General features: G+C 44.4%; 1 protein-coding gene across 1 annotated transcript; it reads left to right on the forward strand.

Moving 5' to 3' along the window:
• Nucleotides 1-1,267: 1,267 nt before the first annotated feature.
• mgaa (MAX dimerization protein MGA a) lies at nt 1,268-24,375 on the forward strand. Its single transcript, XM_083683547.1, has 27 exons — nt 1,268-1,337; nt 2,962-4,111; nt 5,560-7,525; nt 7,756-7,840; nt 7,932-8,042; nt 8,326-8,454; nt 8,679-8,795; nt 8,936-9,909; nt 10,178-10,451; nt 10,676-10,851; nt 11,340-11,429; nt 11,556-11,595; nt 11,796-12,439; nt 12,653-12,848; nt 13,903-14,241; nt 14,928-15,215; nt 15,896-16,941; nt 17,207-17,332; nt 17,537-17,648; nt 18,001-18,314; nt 18,478-18,645; nt 18,905-19,027; nt 19,245-19,356; nt 19,716-20,114; nt 20,640-20,738; nt 21,136-21,219; nt 22,268-24,375. The coding sequence occupies exons 2-27, from the start codon at nt 3,033-3,035 to the stop codon at nt 23,053-23,055; spliced, it is 9,879 nt and encodes a 3,292-aa protein (XP_083539673.1). The 5' UTR covers nt 1,268-1,337; nt 2,962-3,032; the 3' UTR covers nt 23,056-24,375.
• Nucleotides 24,376-24,742: the final 367 nt, after the last annotated feature.

The raw sequence follows: 24,742 nt of genomic DNA on the forward strand, positions 1-24,742 counted from the left end.
TTGCCGTCTGCTAAATGTAGGCCTACGTGTCTCTCTGAGTAGGGTAGAACAGAAATGCATGAGTCCATCAATTATTTTCCGTGTTTAGATCATTTGGAGTTGGAACTGAGGAGCGTTCCAGCAACCATCTGACAGCAGCCCAGCACGCTACCTCATCTACGTGCCCGAGACAAAAGAATGATCGGCCATTGCTGAATAATTACTGTCGTGCGGTTGTGTAATGCGGTAGAACTAGACTAGTATGAACGGAGATTTGAGGACGCCATTGTTGCGGATAACTGTCAAAACGAGTGCAGTGACCGGTGTCAACGTTACTGTTTATAACTGCGTGTTTGGATATGCTGGAGCATGGTAAGGAGATAAGCCATTCCATTATTGACAAATCCTAACATGTCTAGCTAGCATAATCACAATCAGCCCCGTAAAAACAGACTTTGATTTATATTCAAAGATTACTGGTAGGTAATTATTTGCATGAGCTCATGTTTAGATCCTACACCAGCTAAACTGATATACTAGCGCCCAAAGACGATGGATCTCTTCTTTGTTGAAGCTGGCTCCTCCACCATTTCTTGTCGACAGCACGTGTTCTTGTTGTCACACTGCCCCCTAAGTCTCGTCGCTGATCTCGTGCATTGACATACCCACCTGTGAAAGTCACCCATCAAACATTATATTGCTTGCAGCCTCGGCCTGCACTACTTTCGCTTCCCCCGGATAAAGTGTGGGGAGTTTCAAAACTTGCCTGGGCTCGGAACCACCATGTTTTGGTTTTAGAACATGTCAAAATGGCGCTGTGAGCCTGCGCATTAGGACGTGGACGTTCCAGCGCGGAGCTGACGTCTCTGCCTGCACGCATGTTCCTCCAGCTGGAAGATGCACGATAGAATGTTTTCAGCTGGGAAAAATAGAGCGAGGACAAACCAAGGAATCGATGCCCACGGTCGCATATTTTGATCCGTTTTAAATGCAATAGGTAATCCATGCGTTTTACAAAGCACATGGTCCTGCGTCGAAAGATGAAGTTGACTTTTCAACATGGAAGTGTTGTTGTTTCAACAAGGGGGTCCGACTTGCTCTCCTAACTACCATGTTGACTTGGGAATCACGCGCCATTGAGCTCGGTTGGGGCATGCTGGTATGATCGGCCTTCGGGCGTTGAAGGCCCGAGACACCTCATTCTGTACCAGAGTGTTGTCAGTGCGATTATTGCGAGAAAGGTTATACATTGTTGGCATGCGTTTAGAGAGGGATAGCTAAAGACATTTATTGGCTAACATTCGCGCGTCGTCAATCGCGCCATCGCAGAAGTTGGTGACCAGGTGCGGTTGAACAAGGTTCGCCAGCTTGTTTGTATTTGCCAACTGTATTTGAGGAAAAATATTTAGTACAGGTGTTTTGAAAGAAATTATTAGTGTTCAACATAGGCTTTTCAAATGTATTTTTTTTAAAACAATGCCAAAGAAAGTCGCTACACTTAACTTTAAAAAAAAAAAAAACAACTGATGCTAGCCTATTGATTTGTTGTGAAGCAGCCCTTCCGCATATAGTCCCATGAACAATGAATTTGGATTACTGTCAATGTTGCTAATACGTATTATAATTAGGTTATTTAAGTACTGCCACATGAGTCCTGCTGGAAACAGGCTACTGAACATGAACCATGAGTTAGGGTTAACCTTAACCCTAAAGGGTATGGTCAATTTTAAATAAAAAAAAATAAAAAAACCTAGCCATGACATGTTATCAAGTGTGAAATAAGAGCTGTCATTCACCAGATGGGCTCTCATTCCATGCATGGTACTGTAGCTATGATATAGCTTCATTAGACTTAGTCTCACAAATGGCAAAGTTATGTCACGTTGCTACTGCATGTCCACATCATCACTTTTTTTCACTGAACTGAGTAGTCATAGGCATCAGCTATGTGATCTGGGTCACGGCAGCAATGTAATAAGAACAACCCTACCTTATACTGCAGTACCAAACCTCACCAGCACCTCACTCAGATAAGCAATACGTGAACGATTATTTGGTAACAGTACATATAATTTAGACTTGTGTATTACTGTATTCTAATGATTAGGCCTACATTGTATTACTATCTTTCATTGTCATATAGGCTAGCAATGCTTTACAGTTGCACAATGTTGGAGTGAAGCATTTTTTGTTAATATAATACTAGAATAGGTACTCTGTGTTCCATAGTTGATAATAATACGGTAATACAATATAATTACAGTGTAACAACACATTTATAACAACTTGATGAAGTGTTTCTGATAAACATTGAGTGATCCTAGCATTTCTGTACTGAAAGCAATTCATACGATTGTAACAACCCTATAAAAGCTGTTAGTATCTACGCCATGTTGGTTAACTCTTTGTACATTTACTAGCTTGACTGATTGAGAAGTGAGAGGTTGTGAGTTTGATCTTCGCTGGTCTACCCCGCTATTCACTATGCTGGTGTTAGTGGTGGGATGACCAAGGAACATCGGGGAGGTGTGTCCACATCAGGGATTGGTATAGTGAAGTATGAAGGCCACCCTATATAACACCCATTAGCATCTCTACCAAGTGAGATTTGGTGCAATAACTAGCACGGCGGGTCGTGAACTTTGCTATGCTAGCTGTTAATCAAGTAATTACAGTGTAGCTACACATTCATAGAAACAACTTGATGTGAGGGTTTTCTGATAATCCTTTATTTCCCATCTCAGAATTTCTATTCTTATGTTGGCATGTCTAGCTAGTATAGTAGGCAGCACAACGGACATTGCATAAAGTGACGCTGAAAGGCTAGCTAGGGCTTAACTGGGGTAACTAGAACTATGAAAGTTGACATTCACAAGCTTTAACACAATAGATAAAATGGCATCGGAATGATTGTAGACTGCACATATTCACACAATTTATATCAAACTAAATAGGGCTACTGTATTCTTTCTATTGTTCTAGGATGCTAATTGAGCAGATGGCCAGGCTGATGTGAGGGGGCTGGCCGCCCTCTTGAAGACCGTGACCTGTTCATGGCCGCCAAAAAGAAGAAGACAGTGATGGTGCTTCATGAAGAGGGGGCGACTGCCCCCATGGCAGCGCCTGTGGCCGCTGCTCCCCCTGCTCTCTTTGTCGTCCTTAAACCAGGACAAGCCAGCGAAGCAAGCAATGGTGGACAGGACAAAGGCAATGAGAAAGCAGTGGGTGTTGATAAGACTGGTCCAACGATTCCCTCGATCAAGTCCACAGCCAAGTCCATTAACCAACTAGAGAATCTGGCTCCTGACAAAACCTGCAAAAGCATCAAGTTCTTGTTGGACAACAACAACATGTGGAATGAGTTTTTCCGATGTAAAACAGAGATGATACTAACTAACCAAGGCTGTAGGATGTTCCCATATTGCCGCTTTCGCATCTCTGGGTTAGAGCCCTTCCAGAACTACTCTCTGGTCATGGATATCCAACCAGTGGACAAAAATCGTTACAAGTGGAATGGACAAGATTGGCAAACTAACGGAAAAGCTGAGAAGCATGCGCCAGGGCGGGTCTTCATCCATCCAGAATCTCCTTCATCTGGCCACTACTGGATGCAGAACCCAGTGTCATTCTATAAGCTCAAACTCACAAACAATGCCGCGGATCAGGAGGGAAATGTCATATTGCACTCATTGCACCGCTACTTACCACGCCTGCATGTGGTTCAATCAGACAAAGCTACTCAGGCTATTCAGCTCAAGGGACCTGACGTCATAACCGTCACTTTTCCCCAGACTGAGTTTTTTGCTGTAACGGCATACCAGAACTCACGTTTCACTCAGCTCAAAGTTGACTACAACCCTTTCGCAAAGGGATTTAGAGAGGATGGACCCAGCTCATGGGCTCTGAAGCTGAAACTGAATCCTTCCAATGATTCAAAGAAAGACGAAGGCAAATCATCCAAGGAGCTTAATCCTATGAAAAAGAGCCTGAAGTCTTTGATGGCAAAACGTAGCACTAAAGTAGTGGGTCAAGGATCCCTCAGCACGGCTGCACCGAATGCTACATTTAATGGACCTGATGTCAAGTCATCTGTCTCACCGGCCAAAGCCAATTCTACTGAACAGAATTCCTGGTAAGTTCTTTTCAAATTCAGTAACAATGGATCTGCCAGCTTTCAGCCTGTATATTGAAGGTTTTTGAATTGGATGAAAATCAGTTGGAAGACAAAAGGTAGACACAAGAACAAAATGCCTAGGTCTCCAGTGTTAGGCTAGTTGTTAGTCCAGTATTCCAGATGATCCAGCAAGCTACATGCTAGTTGTTTTGCATTATTGCTTTGTGTTTAAAATGTAACCGTTGTAGAATTACACTTGTTATGGTATGGGATCACACTATTTCAGCAATGTCACAGCAAGAAATCAATATGTATCTCTTTGATTCTGGTAGACGTTTTCAGATCATAAATGTATAGAGGTTATCCACAGCAGTTGTGTGTCTTCGGATATTCTATAACATGAATGTATTGTCATATAAACAACTGAATGTTGTCTGTGCAGATCTTTTTCTTTTTCTCACTCTACACCTCAATAGCCGCTTTTTGACAGCGGTGACAGTGCGTGCCAAGGCTTACTGGCAGCTAGTTAGTGCTCAAAGCCTTGTGCTCTGAGCCTAGTGAACAAGCCATTTGATTTTCCAGTTGGGCTTTCTAGTCCCGCCCCGTATGATCTCCAGTTTGTTTACATTCTGCAGTTTGTAAGGTGGCGAACTATGGAGACACTAGCAACACATTCAATTCCGGGAGTGACCCGGGAGTGACTGTGGAAAAGCAATTGGCCTTGGCACGCACAGCGTAAGCCCTGCTGTGGAAAGCCAGCTGTTGTTGGACATAAAGGGCACCAGGTGTTGCAGATGTGCAATATAAGCATTCAGAAACAATACCAGTCATATACTGATTCGCACATAGAATACACTCATTCCGCACTTTATTAGGAACACCTGTACACCTTCTCATTCAGGAGGTGGTGTAATAGTGTCGGGAATGTTTTCTTGGCACACATTTGGGCCCGTTAATACCAATCAATCATCGCTTGAATGCCACAGCCTATTTGAGTATTGTTGCTGACCATGTGCATCCCTTCATGGCCACAATTTACCCATCTTTTAATGGCTACTTTCAGCATGATAATGCACCATGTCACAAAGCAAAAGTCGTCTCAAACTGGTTTCATGAACATGACAATGAGTTCAGTGTTCTTCAGTGGCCTTCCCAGTCACCAGATCTGAATCCAATAGAACACCTTTGGGATGTGGTAGAATGGGAGATTCACAGCTTGGAAGTGCACCTGAAAAATCTGCAGGAATTGCGTGGTGCAATCATGTCATGGACCAGAATCTCAAAGGAATCTTTCCAACATCTTTTGGAATCAATGCCACGAAGAATTGAGGCTGTTCTGAAAGCAAAGGGAGGCCCTACCCAGTATTAGTATAGTGTTCCTAATTAAGTGTTCATTATGAGTGTACATAATACATGTGTGTTATACTGCAAAACACCTAATAATTAACCTCTTCTCCTCTGAGCAGTAAAACAAGTCCCCCACGGAATTTCTCTGAGCTGATTCGGGAGTCTCATGTGAAACTGAGAAGATGCCTCCTAACTGGCAAAGCGGAGCTTGCGGATGATGACAGCATGGCAGGCAAAGGGAAAGCAGAGGAACCTGTGAAGGACAACATTGCTCAGCCTGGAGCATTATCTTCAAAGGATGTTCAAAAGGTTGCGGCCCATAACAAAGGGAGACCCATTGAGAGTGACAAGGACCTTAAGTCATCTCTGTCCCAGGAACTGGTGAAGACATCCCCCAAATCGGCAGCGGAAAGTGAAAACAGTCGAAAGGCCTCCCACAGCTCGTCCATGGGCTCAGAAACACAAGGAGAAAAATCTGAGGGATCCACAAAGGAGAAGGCAAAACCACACAAGCGACCTGGACCTGTGCCTTTGAATGCCCTTGCACTATATCTTCAGCAGTTGAAGGCAAAATCCAGCCCTGTTGGGATTAAACCGAAATCTCCTCAAGTATTGCCCCCTGCTACGTCATCACCTTCCCCTTCATATGTTCCTGGCCCTGCAAGTGATCAAGCCACTGAACACATTGGCCAAACCTCTGGCCCAGTCACTGATCCAGCAGGTCCTGCTGTTGGTGTAGCCATCAATCCTGCACACCAACCAGACACCGATCCTGCTGTTCCAACCATAGATCATTTGGTTACAAATGCTGACGCTCCAGTCCCAGCTACTCAATCTTTGGTTCCAGACACTGATATATCATTACCAGAACCTGACCCAGTGGTACCTGCTATTGGTACTGCATGTGCAACCACTGACCAATCGGTTCCAAGTTCTGATGCACCAGTCTCTGCCCCTGAGGCTTCGGTCTCGACCACTGACAGATTATTACCAGAACCTCAACCAATGTTACCAATCATTGATCAGTCTTTACTTACCCATGAACCTTCCTTGTCTCCCCCTACCCCTTTATTACCATCAACGGTCATGTCCTCAATGCTCCCTGGCTCATTGCTACTAAGCCCTTCCTTGTCTTCACAAGTCAAGGAGCAGCCACCACATGTGCCTGTAACATTGGACTTCACCACTGGTCCATCATTCCCTACCTCATCATCACTTGGCTCTGCGACCTTGAAGCCTGCATCAACCCCCTTGTTACGAAGCCCAGAGCCTCTACTTTGTGTTCTGGAGCCATTGTCACCTGCATCATTACCAGATCCTGAACCCTCTTTACCCTCCCCTAACACATTAGAGCCTACACATACGTCCTCGTTGTTAGAGAAAACACCAGCCACGTTACCAATCCCTGCATCATCACTAAAAGCCCTTGAACGATTACCAACCGAAGCCTCTGTATTTACCCCTAGTCTTTCAGCACCAATCCCAGTAATACCTGCCCCTGACCCTTTTTTAACAACAGCATTTACCCCGTTCTCACTCGCATCTCATTTTGCCCCATTTTCGCTCACCCCTCGCCCTGCCCTATCGTTGTCTCTCTCACAACCTGGCCCTCATACACTTGAGACAGGCTCATCCTCACCTCCCACAGACCTAGCCGCATCATTCCAAGTTAATGATCAATCATTACCAACTCTTCCTTCTACACCATCTCCACTGTCTATCCCATTGGCATTATCTCCTAGCTTTTCATCATTAGGCGCTGATCCACTGTCACCAACCCCATCACTGTCCGATCTCGTGAACTTTTTTTCAATCAACAATGATCTAGACCTTGACGAACACTTTCCAAGCAGTGAGGTGGATCCTGAACTGTTTCCTCCAAGTCTCGAAACATCTAGTATACAAAGTTCAGGTTCTACTCGGCCCACTCGAAGTAGTAGACCCCAGAAATCTAAGATCAAATCTAGAAAAGGGAAATCTACTAAGACTGATGACGTCCCATTCGTTGGTGGCCCCATAGACGTCCACATGCATCCCAATCTGGAGGAAGTGGAGGAGCAGCTATTCGTGTCCTTCACCTCCAAGGTAACAGGGAGATTGTGTGGCGGACTTTAGTTTGCAAATGAATGGTGAAAGAGAATTATGTCTGTTATTTCATGGTGTGGCCATTTCTAGAACGTATTTCTGCTATGAATAAGTAATAAATACCAGATTTGCTAAAAAAATAAATAAAAAAAAGCAAATATTTGAATTATAGGCATATAAAAGATGTAGAATGGTTAGTGTCTATAAAGGCGATCATCTACAAATTACAGGAAGCACTACGAATCCACCTTGGGGACCCAGTACTTAAAGGGGTGACTGCACAACCTCCATTAACCCCAGAAACTACAAAGAATGGTAAGGAAAATGCCAGATTTGAACTGTCATGCTTCTAAGCTGGTCTATAATGGAAACATTTGGATGGTCCAATTAAATCATTTTCTCTCAGTTGAAGGTCCAGAAACCCAAGAAGAAATAATAGCTGCCTTTGAGGAGGTACTTTTGAGGGATCTAAAGCATATGAAACATCGACAGGTCATACACCCTGTGTTGCAAGAAGGTAAATGACATGACTAGCCCAATCAAAGTACACAGGGATGAAATACAAGTTGATAGTAAATCTTATTGACCTAGCATAACCTACTTGCCCAGTAGTATAGGGCCCAACATTATGGCCCTCATTAGATATTATTACAGTGTAATTCACTAAATTGGAGGTTTAATCTGATTCAGTATGTTGGTGAGCTATGTTTGATAAGATTACATTTATGCCATTAACCTGTCATGCAAAACCCATTGAAATAATATTTCCCCCAATTTTATTGTTTTACTCCCATTTTAAGTTGGGCTGAAGTTGAACTTGCTAGATCCCACTCTGACCATCGACCTGCAGTACCTAGGTGTTTGTTTCCCTCTAACTCCACCATTCCAATCACCAGAAGAGGGCTCTTCAGGACTGGAACCTTCTCCAAGTTAGTAGTTCCTGATGGAGCTATGTTTGTTTGCACAGTATAATGGTTGAGAAAATGTTTTTTGGTCACTTGAGATGACAATCAGCAACTTGGAGATACAGCTACAAAGCACTTTGAGCACCTGGTGGAAATGTGCTAATACAATCCATTATTGTCATTATAAGAGAATGGTTTTATTTATGTCATGTAAATGGCCTTGGTTAATTGTCATACATTTTTTCCAGGTGGTTCGGTCCCCTTTGTTTCCAGGACAGGAAAAACAACAGACGTCACCCAGATAAAAGGCTGGAGAGAGAAGTTTGTCCCTGAAGACTCACCACCCTCGACCTCCAAGCTTGAAGGTAAAGTTTATCCTATAATCCTGCAAATGGTCTGACTTGATAAGCTATACAAATACCTAATACAAATATTTTTTTTCCATTAAACATACATTTTTCATTGACCTCCATGTTCTCTGAAATGTATCATGTTGTTTTTACAGTTGGGCCAAGCGCAGACGTTGTGACCAAGAACTTGTCGGCCTTCTGCAGTGACATGCTGGATGAGTACCTGGCCAATGAGGGGAAGCTGATCGACGAGCGTGCTGCAAGTTTCTCCTCCCAGACTGTGATCACTCCTGTGGTTTACGAGCTGCCTACCAAGAGTACCAGTTACGTCCGCACCCTGGACAGTGTGCTTAAGAAACAAACACCTGCATCCATGTCCACATTCCCCATTGATTTCATCCCACCATCCAAAAGAGCCAAGCTGCCCTCTTTTGGTCCCAAAAAATCCAGAAAATCTGAGAAAAGGCAGTCCAAGGATAGCAAAACGGAAACAACAACTGCACCAACACCAGTGCCTACAGTACAACCAACAGCTGCATCAAAACCACTGCCCCCAACCACCCCAGTAGCCACTGTGGTTACAGCTCCCATTACTCCCAGCAATGAAAAAACTGTCCAAAAGAGAAAGAAGAAAAACCCTAAACCTCCACAAACTGAAACCATTGACCTGTCTTTGTCTGCACCCCCATTGGACACTTGGGCTGATGTCTATAACCCTGCTGCTCCTATAATCCCCAACACTGAAAACACTATCAAGATGAAAAAGACCAAATCAAAGAGCCTACAACCCCAAACCCAGTACTCTTCTGTGTCTGAGCCACTATCGGCCCCAATGGTGGATCACACCGTCCCAGTAACCAACAGTACTACTAACAACAACATCAAAAGGAAGAGGAAGAAGCTCAGGTCCTCCCAATCCCAGGACTCTGTTTCAGCTGATATGGCTCCTCTGGAATCGGACTCTGAGCTTTTACCTACCACTGCCGAACCCCGCCCCACACCTGTGGTAACCAAGGCCCTACTCAAACAGAGGGATCTAGAAAACGGGGTGGTCTGGGAGGGCCAACATCGCACCTGCATCTCTAAGGAGAGGGCAGCCATCGCCCTCACATCGCTATTCACCTTATGGGTAGAGAAGTTACTTCTAGTTCTGTTCATAGTCTTGTCTAGTGTGGGGCCATGTCTTGGTACAGAATTGGAAAATGAGTGAGATTGAGATTGGCATTTTGTTATGTATTCAAAGATAAGCTTGTATTTGAACTTTTTTGATGTTTGATAAGATGGACTTATGTCTGAAGTTTATTGTACTATATGATTCCACTGTATTTTACACTCAGATATTCTGTGAGAAATGAGCCATAGTAACACACCAACATTTGTTCCCTCTGTCTCTTCAGGGCTTTGTGAGTGAGAACCCCACCGCTCCCGTTCAGGTGATAAAACGCAGAGCCCCTCCTTGCCTGAACGACTTCTGCCGGCTGGGCTGTGTGTGTTCCAGCCTGAGGAAGGAGCGCCGCATCACCCACTGTGGCAAGCAGGACTGTATCTTCGGCTGCAGTTGCCTCAGGCAGAAAGTGGTCCTGCTCAAGAACTTAGATGGACCAGACTCCAGTACATCGGAGGAGGGTTCGTCCAAGAAGAAGAGGAAGAGGAGGATGAGGATGGCGTACAGTGAGTGTCCCCTTCTTAAGAGAACTACTGAATATAACTTAGTAATGAGGCTCGATATGAATAGCTTTTTAAAAGATTTATATACAGACAGAAGTTAGTTATACCCACTTACTGGGACTTAAAATGAATGTGCATGTCACAATGTGTATCCTAAGGTTGTAATGACTCGTGGTTCATTGATCATTGTTTCTCTGCTCACCTAGTGTTGATTTTTTTTTCTTCAGCTCTGAAAGAGACAGAAACGGTATCTGAACCTGCCCTGCGTGTGAGAACGTTGTGGAAGCAGAAAGATGGTGAACTGGACCCAGAGCCCATGCACATTCCAACGCCAGTCTACCTGCCTTATCCTCCACCTGCACCTGACGGACCCACTGGCTCCACACAACAACCACCTCAACTGGTGAGGAATGGAAGGGATTTCTCCAGTTAGATTTCCACTCAAATCTATACTATTGTAAGGCCCCAGCCACACCAAACTATCAGAAAACGGGTACGAATGTGTAGGTATGAATTCACTGTCCGATTTGAACCGTGTAATTCGGCCGTGACTTTTGAAACACTCTAGCAACTGAACAATGCAACCTAGCAACTCAATACCTTGTTTCGAATTGGCTAAACGGAAAAACGGCTGTGGAAAGTTCAACTCCTTCAAACCTTTTGTCTGTAAATAACTTCTAAAACGTATGAAACGAACACAGACAGACCCAACATCTCTGTTGTTCGTCAAAAGATCACTCCCATAGGGAAATCATTGGCTCAATATGTAATTAACGGGATACCATATTTTTGTGTGGCCAGGGCCTAAAGTTGAGCATGTATTGGCTGTGTAAAGTTGGTATGTAATGTCCCAGACTGTGTCCCAGTTGTCTAATGATTGTATGTGTTCAGGTGAGAGAGAGAGATGAGGGCATGACCTGTGCCAGAGTGAGAGCATTCCAGAATAAGAAAGTGAACCAATCAGACCTCACCAGACAGAAGGTAAGGCAATTAGACCAGTGTTGGTCATCAACATCACAATGAAATGAATGTTCTATTGTGGAATGAGCGTACATTTTGACTGGCTTTCTTATGGAATGATTTTCACAGTTTACATGTCTATTGCAGGACAATGACGAGCAGTCCAAAGCCATAGAGTCGACACCTGGTGAGTTTGATGGTTTTGCTACTCAGGCATTCCCCACCTACACTACATATATACTGAGTCAAACTAGACATCCTCATTGACAACAGTTTATTTCAGAGAAGTCCCATCACAAAGTCTCAACACGAATCATTTCATGCTATCCCAATATCCTCTAAAAGGCATGGCCTAAGATGCATCACTGTGGTTGAATTTCTCTCTAGATCTAGCGAGCTATCCCAAAATGTCGTTGGACAAGTCCTCCCCTGACCCACAGCCCTCCACCGCCTTAGTGGAGCCCTCCAAGCGCCTGGAGATCGTGTCGGAGTGTAAATGGAAGAACAGGGTGGACAGGAACTACGTCCTGAGAGTGGTGTGTGAGCACATGGCGCAGGACAACCTGACCAACCCCTTCCGTGTCAAAGGTTACATGATCAAGCCGCTCTCTCAGATTATGAGGAGCGACGGGGAAAGCTGCTATGTCCACTACAAAGTCCACATCTCCCAAGCCAAGCCTGGGGAGAGGGAGGAGGAGGCAGGGCAGGAGGAGGAAGCAGGGGATGAGGAGGGAGGAGGCAGGGTGGAGGAGGCAGGGTTGGAGGAGGAGGAGGGTGTGGAAGACTGGCAAAAGGAGATTGAGGAAGAGGAAGAAGAGCAGAGAGAGGAGGATAAAGAGGTAAGACCGAGTGAGGAAGAGGTGAAAAAATCAAGGGAAGACATGGATGAAGAGAAGAAGAAGATGGAACAGAGGGTTTTCAAGAAGAAAAGGGAGCTTCTGGCCCTGCCCTATCTAGCAGGGATCTCTCCAGCTGGCATCCTCATAGCCAATAAGAAGGGGCAAGACGTTTCTATTCAGGAACTGGTCCAGGTAAGCTTTTTATACCTAGGGTTCTCTCTAAAAGACATCCAGGGCTAGTTTTCTGGACCCAGATTAATCCTAGTCCTGGGGAATATCTGTGTAATCTGTGTCTGGGAAAACAGCCACTAATATTCAGTTAATTTCCCTACTGTGCTTCAGTGTGTTTAGCTATGAGGATAATGCATTCACAGCTCTCACAGTGTTTTCTGTGTATATCTGCAGGTGAATGGCAAGTCATACCCCCAGGCCAAGTTACAACTGGGTCAGATGGGTGCCTTGCACCCAGCCAATAGGCTTGCTGCTTACGTCACAGGCAGGTTACGGACAGCCAGTGAGGAGCTGGCTCACATGGCCTCCTCCAAAGCCACTCCTACTACCAGTGTAGCCACTGCAGTTACTGCTGCCTCCACTCCTACTGGTGAGAATGGTTGACTAACTATTAATGTTATCTTGTGTTGTTGAAGCGGAGTAAGTATACAGTAGTATGCTTATTCCCTATCATTAGGCCACGCCCACACCAAACGATCAGAAAACTGATGATTTGATCGTGGAATTCGGGCGTGACTTTTGAAATAACCTAGCAACTGAACAATGCAACCTAGCAACTCAAACGAAACCTTTTTTCTAAACGGATGAACGGACTGTGAAATGTTCAACACCTTAAAACTGCCGAAATGGACACGGATAGACCCTTGTCATTTCCGTTGTCCATCAACGGATGACTCCTATAGAGAAAGCATTGGCTCAATCCGTAATTAAAGGATTGTATGAACTGATGTGGCCGGGGCCTTACACTTGTGGAGGAATACTCCTTTCTCCCAAATAAATTTGGTTGGTTATCGAACTACAAAATTCAGTGACACACACAAATCTAATAACAATGATCAATAATACGTTTTAATACAAGCTTGCAGGAGTACAATAGTGTCTCTCTCTAAGAGATCACCAGAGTAAGTCGGGGGTACAGAGAAAAGGGCGCAGTTCTTATAGGAGACAAAGCTTCCTATACATTCCATAGTATGGCCGTATAAGTCTCTCTCTCCCTTCCAGTTTCCCAACATTCCGATCCCATGACTTAATGGGGCTGGTACTTTCCAGTTATCTCTCCCCCCAGCACCCAACCATACGTGCATGTCTCAAAGACTAACCTTGATTGTACATACATATTACTCTGCATTGTGTTCTTCAATGTATGCAACTATAGTTATGATTCATAAATGCAATTATAGTTATACAAAATGATTAACAAATGCAATTATAGTTATACAACATGATTTGCCTTCCACACACTACATTGCATTACAGTATTTTAGTGTAGTGCCCTCCCTACATAGACATATACGCAGAAGAATATCCATATTGTTATTCATACCTCATGAATACTCTATATTTATTCATAACTCATGAATATTCATAACACCACGAATGACACACGGGACACTGAACCTCCTCCTTGATCTCTGCTCCAACAGTGACTACGACTGTGACCACTCTGGAAAAGGTCTTCAAAGAGTTTGTGGCCGATCAGATTGCCAGCAAACTGCTGAAGATTCCATCTACCCAGTCTGTGGGCACAGTTCAGAAACCAGCGGTGGCACCCCCTACCTTTCTGGTAGTGCAAGGACCAGGCGTGTCTCAGAGGAGGCAGAAACTGAGAGTTGGTTCTGAGACCAGGTCGGGTCAAGTCCGGGTGGTGTCCACGGCCTTCCCAGGGACAGAACCTCTACCCCAGGGGACAGGCAGTGCCAGCGCCCTGGTGTCTGCAGCCACTGTTGGCTCCATCTCCCCATCAGTGTCCAGCTCCAAAACAGGTATACTCAGCTCTGTAGGGTAACTGTAGGCTACCTGTAGCTGTTTGGCAACAGGTCTCATGTCTTTCCTTCATTCCTTGTGTCCTCTCTCTTCACCACTGAGAAGGGTAGAAGCCCCATTCATTCTGGAAATATGCCACATACACCTTGCACCTTGGACACTCCAAACCAACTAATATTATGACAGAATCCCCCTCTGAAGACTTTGTCTGCATTTACATTTTTGAAAAGTCACTTTACTACGCTGTAATCCACATAATTGTGTTACCATGACAACGAAAATGCTTAAGTGTATTACAGCGTAATAAAGTGACCTTTCCGAAAGAATAATTCAGACACAGTTATCAGAGAGGGATTCTGTCATAATGAGTGTCTGCAAGGTGTTTTGGACATATTTCTAGCCCTATGGGGCTCAAGATATGACTACTTAATTTTTAGTTATATATGTTGCTTCCTTAGATACTGTCAGGAACATTTTGAGGAAAATCCATTCAAATACTCAATACTCCAAGCTGTTTCTGTGTGTTGCTTGTCTGTTTAAATCTTAGCACGCCTAATGTATTTGAAACAATGTTCTATGTTCTATGTTGTCCCAGCTCTGGTTTGGTGCTTGCTTTTGTGCTAACCCTTATGAAGGACATGTTGTTTTATATCATTGTTGCCATGCTTTCTCCTCTGTCTTCCAGGAGGAAAAGCATCAACCCTGTCACCCCTGATGTCCTCTCCCCCAGGCAATGTTATCACCAGGCCCCCCATGCTGATGATCCCAGTCCCAGGGACGAGCACCGCCGTGGGGATGCCCTGCCTGCCCTCCCAGCCCCTTGCCCCCCTCACCCCCGGCCAGAGGATGGTGCTGCAGCCGGTCCCCTCCACGACTGGTACCACCCTGTACCGTAACCCCAACGGTCAGCTCATCCAGCTGGTCCCCCTCAGCCAGCTACGGGCCCTCAACCCCAACCTGGTGATGACCAAAAGTGAGTGACAGTAGATAAAGGTGTTGATATAATGTTAATCGATTTCATATCTCATTAGACCACACAGTCCTCAGTTTAAGGCCAGCAAACTTGTAAGTTAATCTTTTGCTTGTGAGATTGGGGAGGTGTGCCTCTTTCTGGGACCCGTTTTTGGCTTGTGAGCGCTCATTTTAGAACTAGTGGCTGAAAATATACAAAATATTCTGTAGCATCCGAACATTCTAGATTGTTCAGATAGAAATGTACAGTGTAGATATGACTGGACACTGTCAGCTCAGCTCTATACGTCTGTGTCAGCTGAACTTACTCCATTTCTTCCCCTTCACCCTAGAGTGGAAATTTCCCCTTGCCCTCTCAACAGTTATACAATCTAGTCTATGAGTAACAACACACGCACGCACACTCACACGCACACACACACACACACACACACACACACACACGCACACACACACACTTGAATACTTTATTTGTGTTCACAGTAAAGCATTACATCAAAGAACCCAAAATATAACAAAGGTCATACAGATAATCATGGATGCAAGTAGTTCGCCACACAGCTAAGCTTCTCACAACAGCTAACACACACACACACACACACACACACACACACTGGTTTTATGTAATGATACACAATATTAAAGTGATTATAACATAAATGTTATGTTTTGTCTTTCCAGGTGGAACAATCTCCTTAACCTCTCCTCTCTGCACTGCACCAGGACCCACCACCAACTCTCCCTCCACCTTCAAGACCCCCGGTGACCCTGCCTTCACTAGCACCACCACAGTCCATGCCTCTCACACCACTACCCCCACCCCTCCCAAGGTCACCCCCCTACAAAGGACCAAGACGTTTGTCATTAGTAGCCTGGCGTCCACCCTCCAGCCTTGTCCCACCCCCACTCTCACACCGAGAACGACCCCCACCCCCACCCATGGGTTACTAGGCGAGAAGGGAACATGCTCTGTGAGGGTTGTCCCTTCCACCGGCAGCAGAAAGACACCCAACATCATCACCACCATGTCCCCCCAGGTGTCAACACAGGGCCCCTCCAAGGTTATGGTCAAGGTTGGGTCCTTTACCCCTCTGCAGCCCCAGAAAACCCTGGACAAGTCTCCTCCTGTGCACCAGGGGACAGACACAGGAGTCAAAGCTGTTAGTGTCTCCACTGTAGGCTCTAGTAGCAACACAGACCCCAAGGCACCCACATCTCGCTCTGACTTCAGCTCTACAGCTGGAGGCCTCACTAAGGTGCTTCCATATGAGCAGGCTTCTTTCAGCGCCTCAGCCTTGTCCATATCCTCAGGTACCCAGACAGCTCCAGGCACCTCTAGTAAATCCCCGGTCCCTTTCCAAGCAGCGCTAGCTGGCCCTGGGACCAGAGGAGCCAAGCAGCCTTCAGACCTCACCACATTACCCTCCCTTATCCAGAACACTAAGGCTCCTCTGGGTGTAGAATCTAACCCTGATGTGATGGATCTGGAATTGGTCTGTCTGGGTGAGACCAGCGGACCTTCGGTCCAGGGTGTGGAGGGGGTCCAGAGGGCAAGGCACCGGGGAGTGTCCGTGATGAGGGCCTCGCAGACGGAGGTGGAGGAGGAGGATGTAGTCGACCTGATGGAGGACACGGAGGAGGAGGAGGAGGAAACCACGGACAACTCGTCTGACGAGACCGAAGAGGAGGAGGATGTTGTTGGAGAGAATGTTGTTGACTCTCTCATTGTAAGAACTCAACTTTGTACACATGATCCTCTTCTGTTTTACACAGACATTAGTAGAGAGGCCTTAGTTGGTTTGGCTGTTTGTGAATATATTATTAATTATTATTATTATCAAAGGTAGACTATGTTATTTGGAGGTACAGTAAGAATCCCTTTATGCTGCACTTCAGGTATCTGAGTTCTATTTTGCCTCTCAGTATTATATGCTATATTGTAACTGTCATTAACTTTGACTGTGATAATGTCTTCCTCTCTTTTTTGTGTAGAAACTACACCTCCATAAAGTGCAGGAGAAGGGTCGGCGCGGGCAGATGAGCCAGCGTTTCCTGCGTCTGAAAAACGAGCTGGAGCTGGAAGATCTTAAAGCAACCAAGGTCTCCATCCTTAGTGAGGTGAGAAACACCTTTCATTTAACTGTGTTCTTTCATTGTGACCTCACTACTGCATCTACTCTGTACTGTGTAAGAATGAATTGGAGTGCCATTTTGAGTGTTATAAAGTTCATGTGATATGGTATTTGGTTCCCAGGCTACTTGTAAGAAAGCGGAAGCGCATTTATTTAATGATGATACCATGTATTATCTGATGTTCATCAGGCAAAAGAGGAGATCAAGGTCCTCACAGAGAAACAGAACCAACTGAAGAAGGAGGAGAGATCTCTGGCCAAGAACATAGCATCTAACATCAAGTTAATCTCCCGGACATCAGGTAATGGACTCTACATGTTGTTACTGTGGAAAGACTTTCTCTCAAAGGACAATAAACATATTTAGATTTTTTTTTTATTGAACCTACTTATTCAGGTTAGTCTCATTGAGATAAAAATATATTTTCCAAGAGAGACCTGGGCCAAGACAGCAGAACGATAACACACATACATCACAAAACAAATTACAGACACAGAAACACTTTCATTACAAACAAGTTACAATCATAACACACTAAAAACAAATTAGACATAGACACACCATAAAAAGGTTGGCGATATAGACACATATACAATGCATACATAAGCAATACATTAATCAGTCGTCCTTTTACTGGCCTGTTTTCTCTCTAGGACTGACTCAAGACCTTATCATCCAGAACATCAACGACATCTCTTCAAAACAGAAGAGGAGGGAGGCGCAGAGCAAGGTGAACCATGGGAGTCAAGCCTCCTCATCAGTCTCTAGGCAGACTCGACCCCAGCTCCCCCAGCCACAGAGGGCCACAGAGGGGGTTCAGAGTGACGGCACCATGGGGGGTGCAGCAGAGAGGTCCTCACTGGCCCCAGAAGCTGTGGTGAACCTGTTGTACGACACAGAGGAGGAAACGGACAACTCATCTGACGACGATGACGCTAATTATGTAGATGTCATCAGCATTCTCAGTGTAAGAATACAACATCAACCATGATGTTTAAAGCTTCTCTTATTCTTTTATTGTGCGTGTGTGTGGGGGGAGGTTCTTCAGGATGTCTTGAAAGTGTTCCACCATACTTTTAATCAACATCATTGTCTTAGACTTATAGATCTTTTTATTATCTGTTTTTCAGGAGGAGACTGTTAGTGCGGAGGAAGAGGAGGATGAGGGGATGGAGGAAGAGGAGGCAGAGGACGCTGTGGACATTGAGACCGTGGACGATGAAGAAAGCATGAACAATGCATTGGACATGAATCTACATACATCATCTGCAGACAGACACTCTCAACCCAAACCAAACGTATGTTTTCCCTGCATACCTCATTGCTTGCTTGCTTGCTGTGTTATGAAGGAATTTAAAAACCCTTTATGGTGTTCTTCAAGTATTATAATTTAGCAGAGCCTTCCAGTGTTTAGTGTAACCAGGTCTCCCTTGTAAAAGAGGTCATTCAACCTCAATGAACTTCCTGGATAGATGATTGAGATGGTTAAATACAAATGAAAATAGTAACCTGCAATATGGACGCAGAGTACATGTTATCTTCTCTTGTTCTCCTCAGAGGGCTGTCTTGCATAACAAGCTAGAGAGAGTTCGCCGGGCGGAGCTTATGGAGCGTTTTGACACACTAAGAGAGACACTGGACCTCCGTCCATCACATTCAAAGAGGCACCTCCTCAGTCAGGTATGACGCACACTCTCACTCTCACTCACTTACTTACTGTCTGACAAGAAATACAGTGTACTCTTTATTTTAATGTAGCCAATGTGGAATACAGGGTATTCATGCGGGGAAATGCGTTTAATTTGTTCTTTGAATGTAAACAAATTAGACTTATTAGTTTTTTTGTTGAAATGTCCCTCATATGAATACAAGGTATCCTCTTTATTTCATATCCCAGGCAAAAGAAGAGATCAGTGTTCTGTCAGACAAATGTGTTCAACTGGAGAAGCTGAAGACATCTCTTGACCAACAGAGAGCAGCCCACATCAAGAAGATCGCTCAGACGTCAGGTAATGGGCTGTACACAACGTCACTCTGATCTCCTGTCTGCTCATTTGTTTATCCATCCATTTTTATTTGCCAGGATTTATCCTTTACAGAAGAGCCCTGTAGGAACAAGGTACATGGCAACAGGGAATACAATAAAAGAAACATGAAGACAGATAAAATCACACAATATTTAAACAAAATAAACAGAATGGGAAAAAATGGATAGTCCACTCAGTACCATTTTGTATAAATCTATGTAAACATAAAAATAAAAAAACAGTCAGAATACAACTTATGTATCTTTTAAAAAAAAAAATTAAAAGCAAACAAACACGACATACAGCAGTAACCCAGTAACATTGACCTGTCTCCCCCTCAGGAAAGAGTGAGGAGGGGATCCTCAGGAAGCTTAGGGACATCTGTTCCAGACAGCAGGAAATGGAGGAACAGGGGAACATGAAGTACCGAGGCTCTAAAGCCCCCTCCTCATCAGTCTCTCGTAGAAGAGCCCACCCGGCGCCCTCCCAGAGCACTCAGCAGGCTGGGCCCAAGCCAGTCTCCAAGCCCCCCCAGCTGTCCCCCCTGACCCACACCAAGGCTCCACCCCCCCCTCCTGCCCCCCGGTCCTCTGGTTCTGACCCACAGGCCAAGGCCAGAACCCTCCTCCAGTCCCCACGGAAACCCCAAGACACGCCCTGGTCCCGCCCCTACAAGGATAGGCCCAGGACCCACCCCAACATCCTGTCTCGTAGGAAACCACTACCCTCGTCCCCCGCAGGTTAGACTCTGCTGTTACTTCTGCACCTGATGGGGTCGATTGACTTCATTTCAACACTTCTTTATTGCCCCCAGGGCCCAGTATTTCAAAACTGTTAATCTAGATCAGAATGATGCGCATTATTTTTTTCTATCTGGCAGATTTTTTGTTGTGTAGGGGAAATCAGCCAACTCGATCTGATCCTGGATTGCAAAAAGAATTTGGATCCAGATGTTTTGAAATACAGTCACACAGTCATCCATGTATAGAAAGAAAGAGCTGGTTTCCCTGATCTAGATTAAGCCTAATCCTCGCGTCTTCAATGGCAGTTAATTGACCCAAGAGCCTAGCACTAACTCGACCAGTGGAAGCTGGTGGAGGCAGAAATCGGAGGACAGGCTCATTGTAATACATTCCATTTATTACAATGAGCCCGTCCTCTGATTTCTGCCTTCACTGAACTAGACCATAGTTGTGTGTTTATATACGTTGAGATACATTAAGATATATTGTTGGTTATTGTGTTTTTTTCCTTCCCAATCCCAGTAGATGATTCCACATTGTTCCATCCAACCATGATCCCTTCCAAAATGCTGTCCGTGGTGAGCCTTACTGGCCTGGGCCTGCAGCCCTCCAACACCCCAGGTAGGTTGGGACAGAGCCGTAGACATGGCTGTTAGAGCCCACAGGGGTGAAACATGAGGAGATCAATTGGGAATTCTGTTTTGTAACAGCACCCCCTAGGCTCCAAACCCACTATCGTACTCCATTTGCGTGCTTTGGAACAAGGAAGTATGCTAAATGGTATACAGCTCTTAAGTTATTATAAGTAGTATTAGTAATTATTTTTGACAACATGTTCAATAGTGTTTTAAGATGAAGATGCAGTGGTTTTACAAGGGTTCCCAGAGGGATGTGTACCCTTTTACAAGGGTTCCCAGAGGGATGTAATTCCACCATTGGTGACCCCAGTTGCATTCTTGACTCAATTTTGCTTTAGAAATATTTATTTTGAATCTTTCTCCTGATTTTTAATTTTCAGGTGTTGCTTCAGTCACCATCAACATCCCCTCCATGTCCCAGGGTATTCAAGTCAACAGTCCTTCCCTCTCCCTTTCCGATCCTGGTAAGATCTTCAGCAGCGCAACTCTAGGCCTACACACTACTAACTCAGCAGATAACTTGTGTTTGCCTTTCGTAGGAAAAACACGTTTTTGATGTGATGGAATTTGATTAATAAATGCCTTGACTGGATTATGAATTCGACAATAATTATTTAATTTCTGCCTTGTAGAGTGTATGATGAGGTCGATTAGAACAAAACTATCTGCAGACAGGCTGTTTGTGTTATAATAGTACTGTACTGTTTGATGTTGGATTGTTTCAGAGGTGTTTACTCCATATTGGAGTGGGGGAACCTTTAATACCTTCATGTTTATATAAGAAATAAGCAAACCAGATCCTTGTGAATTTAGAGTTCAGGAACATTTCAGCAGATTATTCCTACAGCATGTTGGGTTGCTACACTAACTGACTGAATTCACTAAGCAGATCCTTTCATAGGAAACTCTCTTAATTAGCAATCTTAATTGGACTCGATGGACAGGTCATTGAACCTGCAGTGCTAGTGACCTTTACCTGAGCACCTTTACCTGTTCATTGATGTATGTCCTGATCAGGTCTATACAGTTACGGTCATAGGAATAGGAACATGTATGTATGAAACACTTTTGACGGGTGAAAAGAACAGAGTTGTTGTAATATTATTCTGTATTTGTATTATGTGCTGCTAGAGGTTACTCGACATGTAATATTAAAAACCATCCACCTGTTTAACTGAATCATTTAAGACCATGGTTTGGTAATGTTAAGTAAATGAAAAAAAAAGTTTGTATTTCTTTTTGTGTAACAGCATTTCTTATAATGGGCCATAACTAATCTTTGTACATACATACATAACTAATCTTTGTGTTTGTAAGATGATAATGGGTTTTGGAAAGTTGAGGTGTTTTCTGCCAGTTTTTTAAAGATATGCAGTATTTTTTTTATATGGTGTCAGTAACAGTTATGTTTGGAGTGTTATCAAAAGGAAAGAACCTGATGGAATTTGATTAATAAATGCCTTGACTGGATTATGAATTAGACAATAATTATTTAATTTCCTTTTTTTCCAGCTCCTAACATACCCACTGTGCTGTCACTGGTGGCAGCACCACAACCCCCAGCTGAGCCCCAGACCTCTGGAGCCCCTCTTCCTGCTCCATCAGGCCAGGGGAAGGGGCCCCTCGCCACCCCAGGGCAGGGAGCTGGGGCTGGGCTGGAGGATGGGGAGGTCCCTCTGGGAGAGCCACTGGATAACTCTCCAGACTGTGAGGACGATGATGACGATACAGATGACAACTCCAGCCAGGAGGAAGAGGACGAGAGCCTGTCTTCTCTCCTGAACGAGATTGTCTTCCTGAACCAGCAGATCATCAGTGACTGCATCCGGGAACCAGCTCTCCCCAGCAGACTGACGGGGGAGACAGGGGAGGGAGAGATGGAGACTGCCGGGGAGATCCGAGACGGGGACGATGAGCGTTCTCTCAGCCCCCTGTTCCTGAAGCTGGACGAGGACCTGGTTGGGACCCGTGAGAACAGCCAGGCTGAAGCCTCCAAAGACCTCCAGCAGCAGCAGAAGCAGACGCAGGACTCCAAGGTCAGCTCTGGCACTGACCTGCAGCCTGCAGAAACAGGATCCACCTCTCCTCCAGCTATCAACGGACACAGCCTACAGAGCCCACAATGTACTGTGAAAGGTGGCGCCCTGACCCCGCCTCCTCTGATGCAGATGAAAGTCGGAGGTGTGGCCAAGATGGTGGACTCCCCCAGTGAGAGGCCACAGGAGAAGGAAGGGGGGGTAGTCTGGCGACCCATGCCGAGACTAGCCCCCCTAGGGTTGAAAAATAACCCTCAAACTTAATGCAACACAAGTGGTTCGACATGCTATAAAAGAAACTTGAATTGAGAGTTGAAGACTGTCCAGGCTTTAGCTCAACAAGCTAACAAGCATGCAGGTGGGTTCGAACCCAGTCTGTCATATAAGCACTAAAGGCCTTGGTTAATATAGCCTTGTCCTCAAGACTCTTGCGTGTGGTTGAAACAATCAGGTTTAACAACAACAATATAGACATGAACATACATACATCTATGTCTGTGTGAAACATCTTTTTTTTTATTTATGTCTTGACTGCACACACACCTGTTTTGTCTTGTTTTATAAGTGGCACTACCCTAACGTGCCTAACTGAGATCCCAAAGATGTATGTATAGATTTACTTGAGCTATTTATGTAGAAACTGACATCCACAGTGTTTGGTTAGCAGTTCTTTCCACTTTTTCTGTTACTTTTCTTGCCCTTATTGTTAAAGAGGAGATGTGATGAATGACATATTAAGCTATCTGGAACTCTGTACATACATGTAAGGGTGTCCAACAATGTTCTGCCTTGTAGAGTGTATGATGAGGTCTATTGGAGGAAAACGATCTGCAGACAGACAGGCTGTTTGTGTTATAATAGTACTGTACTGTTTGATGTTGGATTGTTTCAGATGTGTTTACTCCATATTGGAGTGGGGGAACCTTTAATACCTTCATGTTTATATAAGAAATAAGCAAACCAGATCCTTGTGAATTTAGAGTTCAGGAACATTTCAGCAGATTATTCCTACAGCATGTTGGGTTGCTACACTAACTGACTAAATTCACTAAGCAGATCCTTTCATAGGAAACTCTCTTAATTAGCGATCTTAATTGGACTCGATGGACAGGTCATTGAACCTGCAGTGCTAGTGACCTTTACCTGAGCACCTTTACCTGTTCATTGATGTATGTCCTGATCAGGTCTATACAGTTACGGTCATAGGAATAGGAACATGTATGTATGAAACACTTTTGACGGGTGAAAAGAACAGAGTTGTTGTAATATTATTCTGTATTTGTATTATGTGCTGCTAGAGGTTACTCGACATGTAATATTAAAAACCATCCACTTGTTTAACTGAATCATTTAAGACCATGGTTTGGTAATGTTAAGTAAATGGAAAAAAGTGTGTATTTCTTTTTGTGTAACAGCATTTCTTATAATGGGCCATGTGTACATAACTAATCTTTGTGTTTGTAAGATGATGGTGGGTTTTGGAAAGTTGAGCCGTTTTCTGCCAGTTTTTTAAAGATATGCAGTATTTTTTTATATGGTGTCAGTAACAGTTATCTTTAGAGTGTTATCAAAAGGAAAGAACCTTTAAATAAAATATCATAATGAATGTTGGCTGCTGGGTGTACATTTCTGAAACACTACTACCCTACTCCTAAAATTACTTCAAACATGGTGAGACAAATCCCTTTTGGAGCTTTGAATGTCCGAAGAGGTCCTCTGAGGATTTGTGAAAGAGCATATGAAGAAGTCGTGATTTAATTTGCCCTTTTAAAAGATCTCCAAGAACTGACATTTCTATTGGTCTACTGGGATCTAATTGGAACCGTTGACCTTCCACTGACCTTATCCATTACTGGTTGATGTCATATTAACCATGAGCATTAGTCATAAAGTATGATTTTCTCTAGCGGTGTTATGGTGAAAATGTGTGACAGTGAAGTTACAGACACAC

This window comes from Argentina silus (assembly GCF_951799395.1).
Source record: "Argentina silus genome assembly, chromosome: 13".
In the NCBI taxonomy this organism is placed as follows: domain Eukaryota; kingdom Metazoa; phylum Chordata; class Actinopteri; order Argentiniformes; family Argentinidae; genus Argentina; species Argentina silus.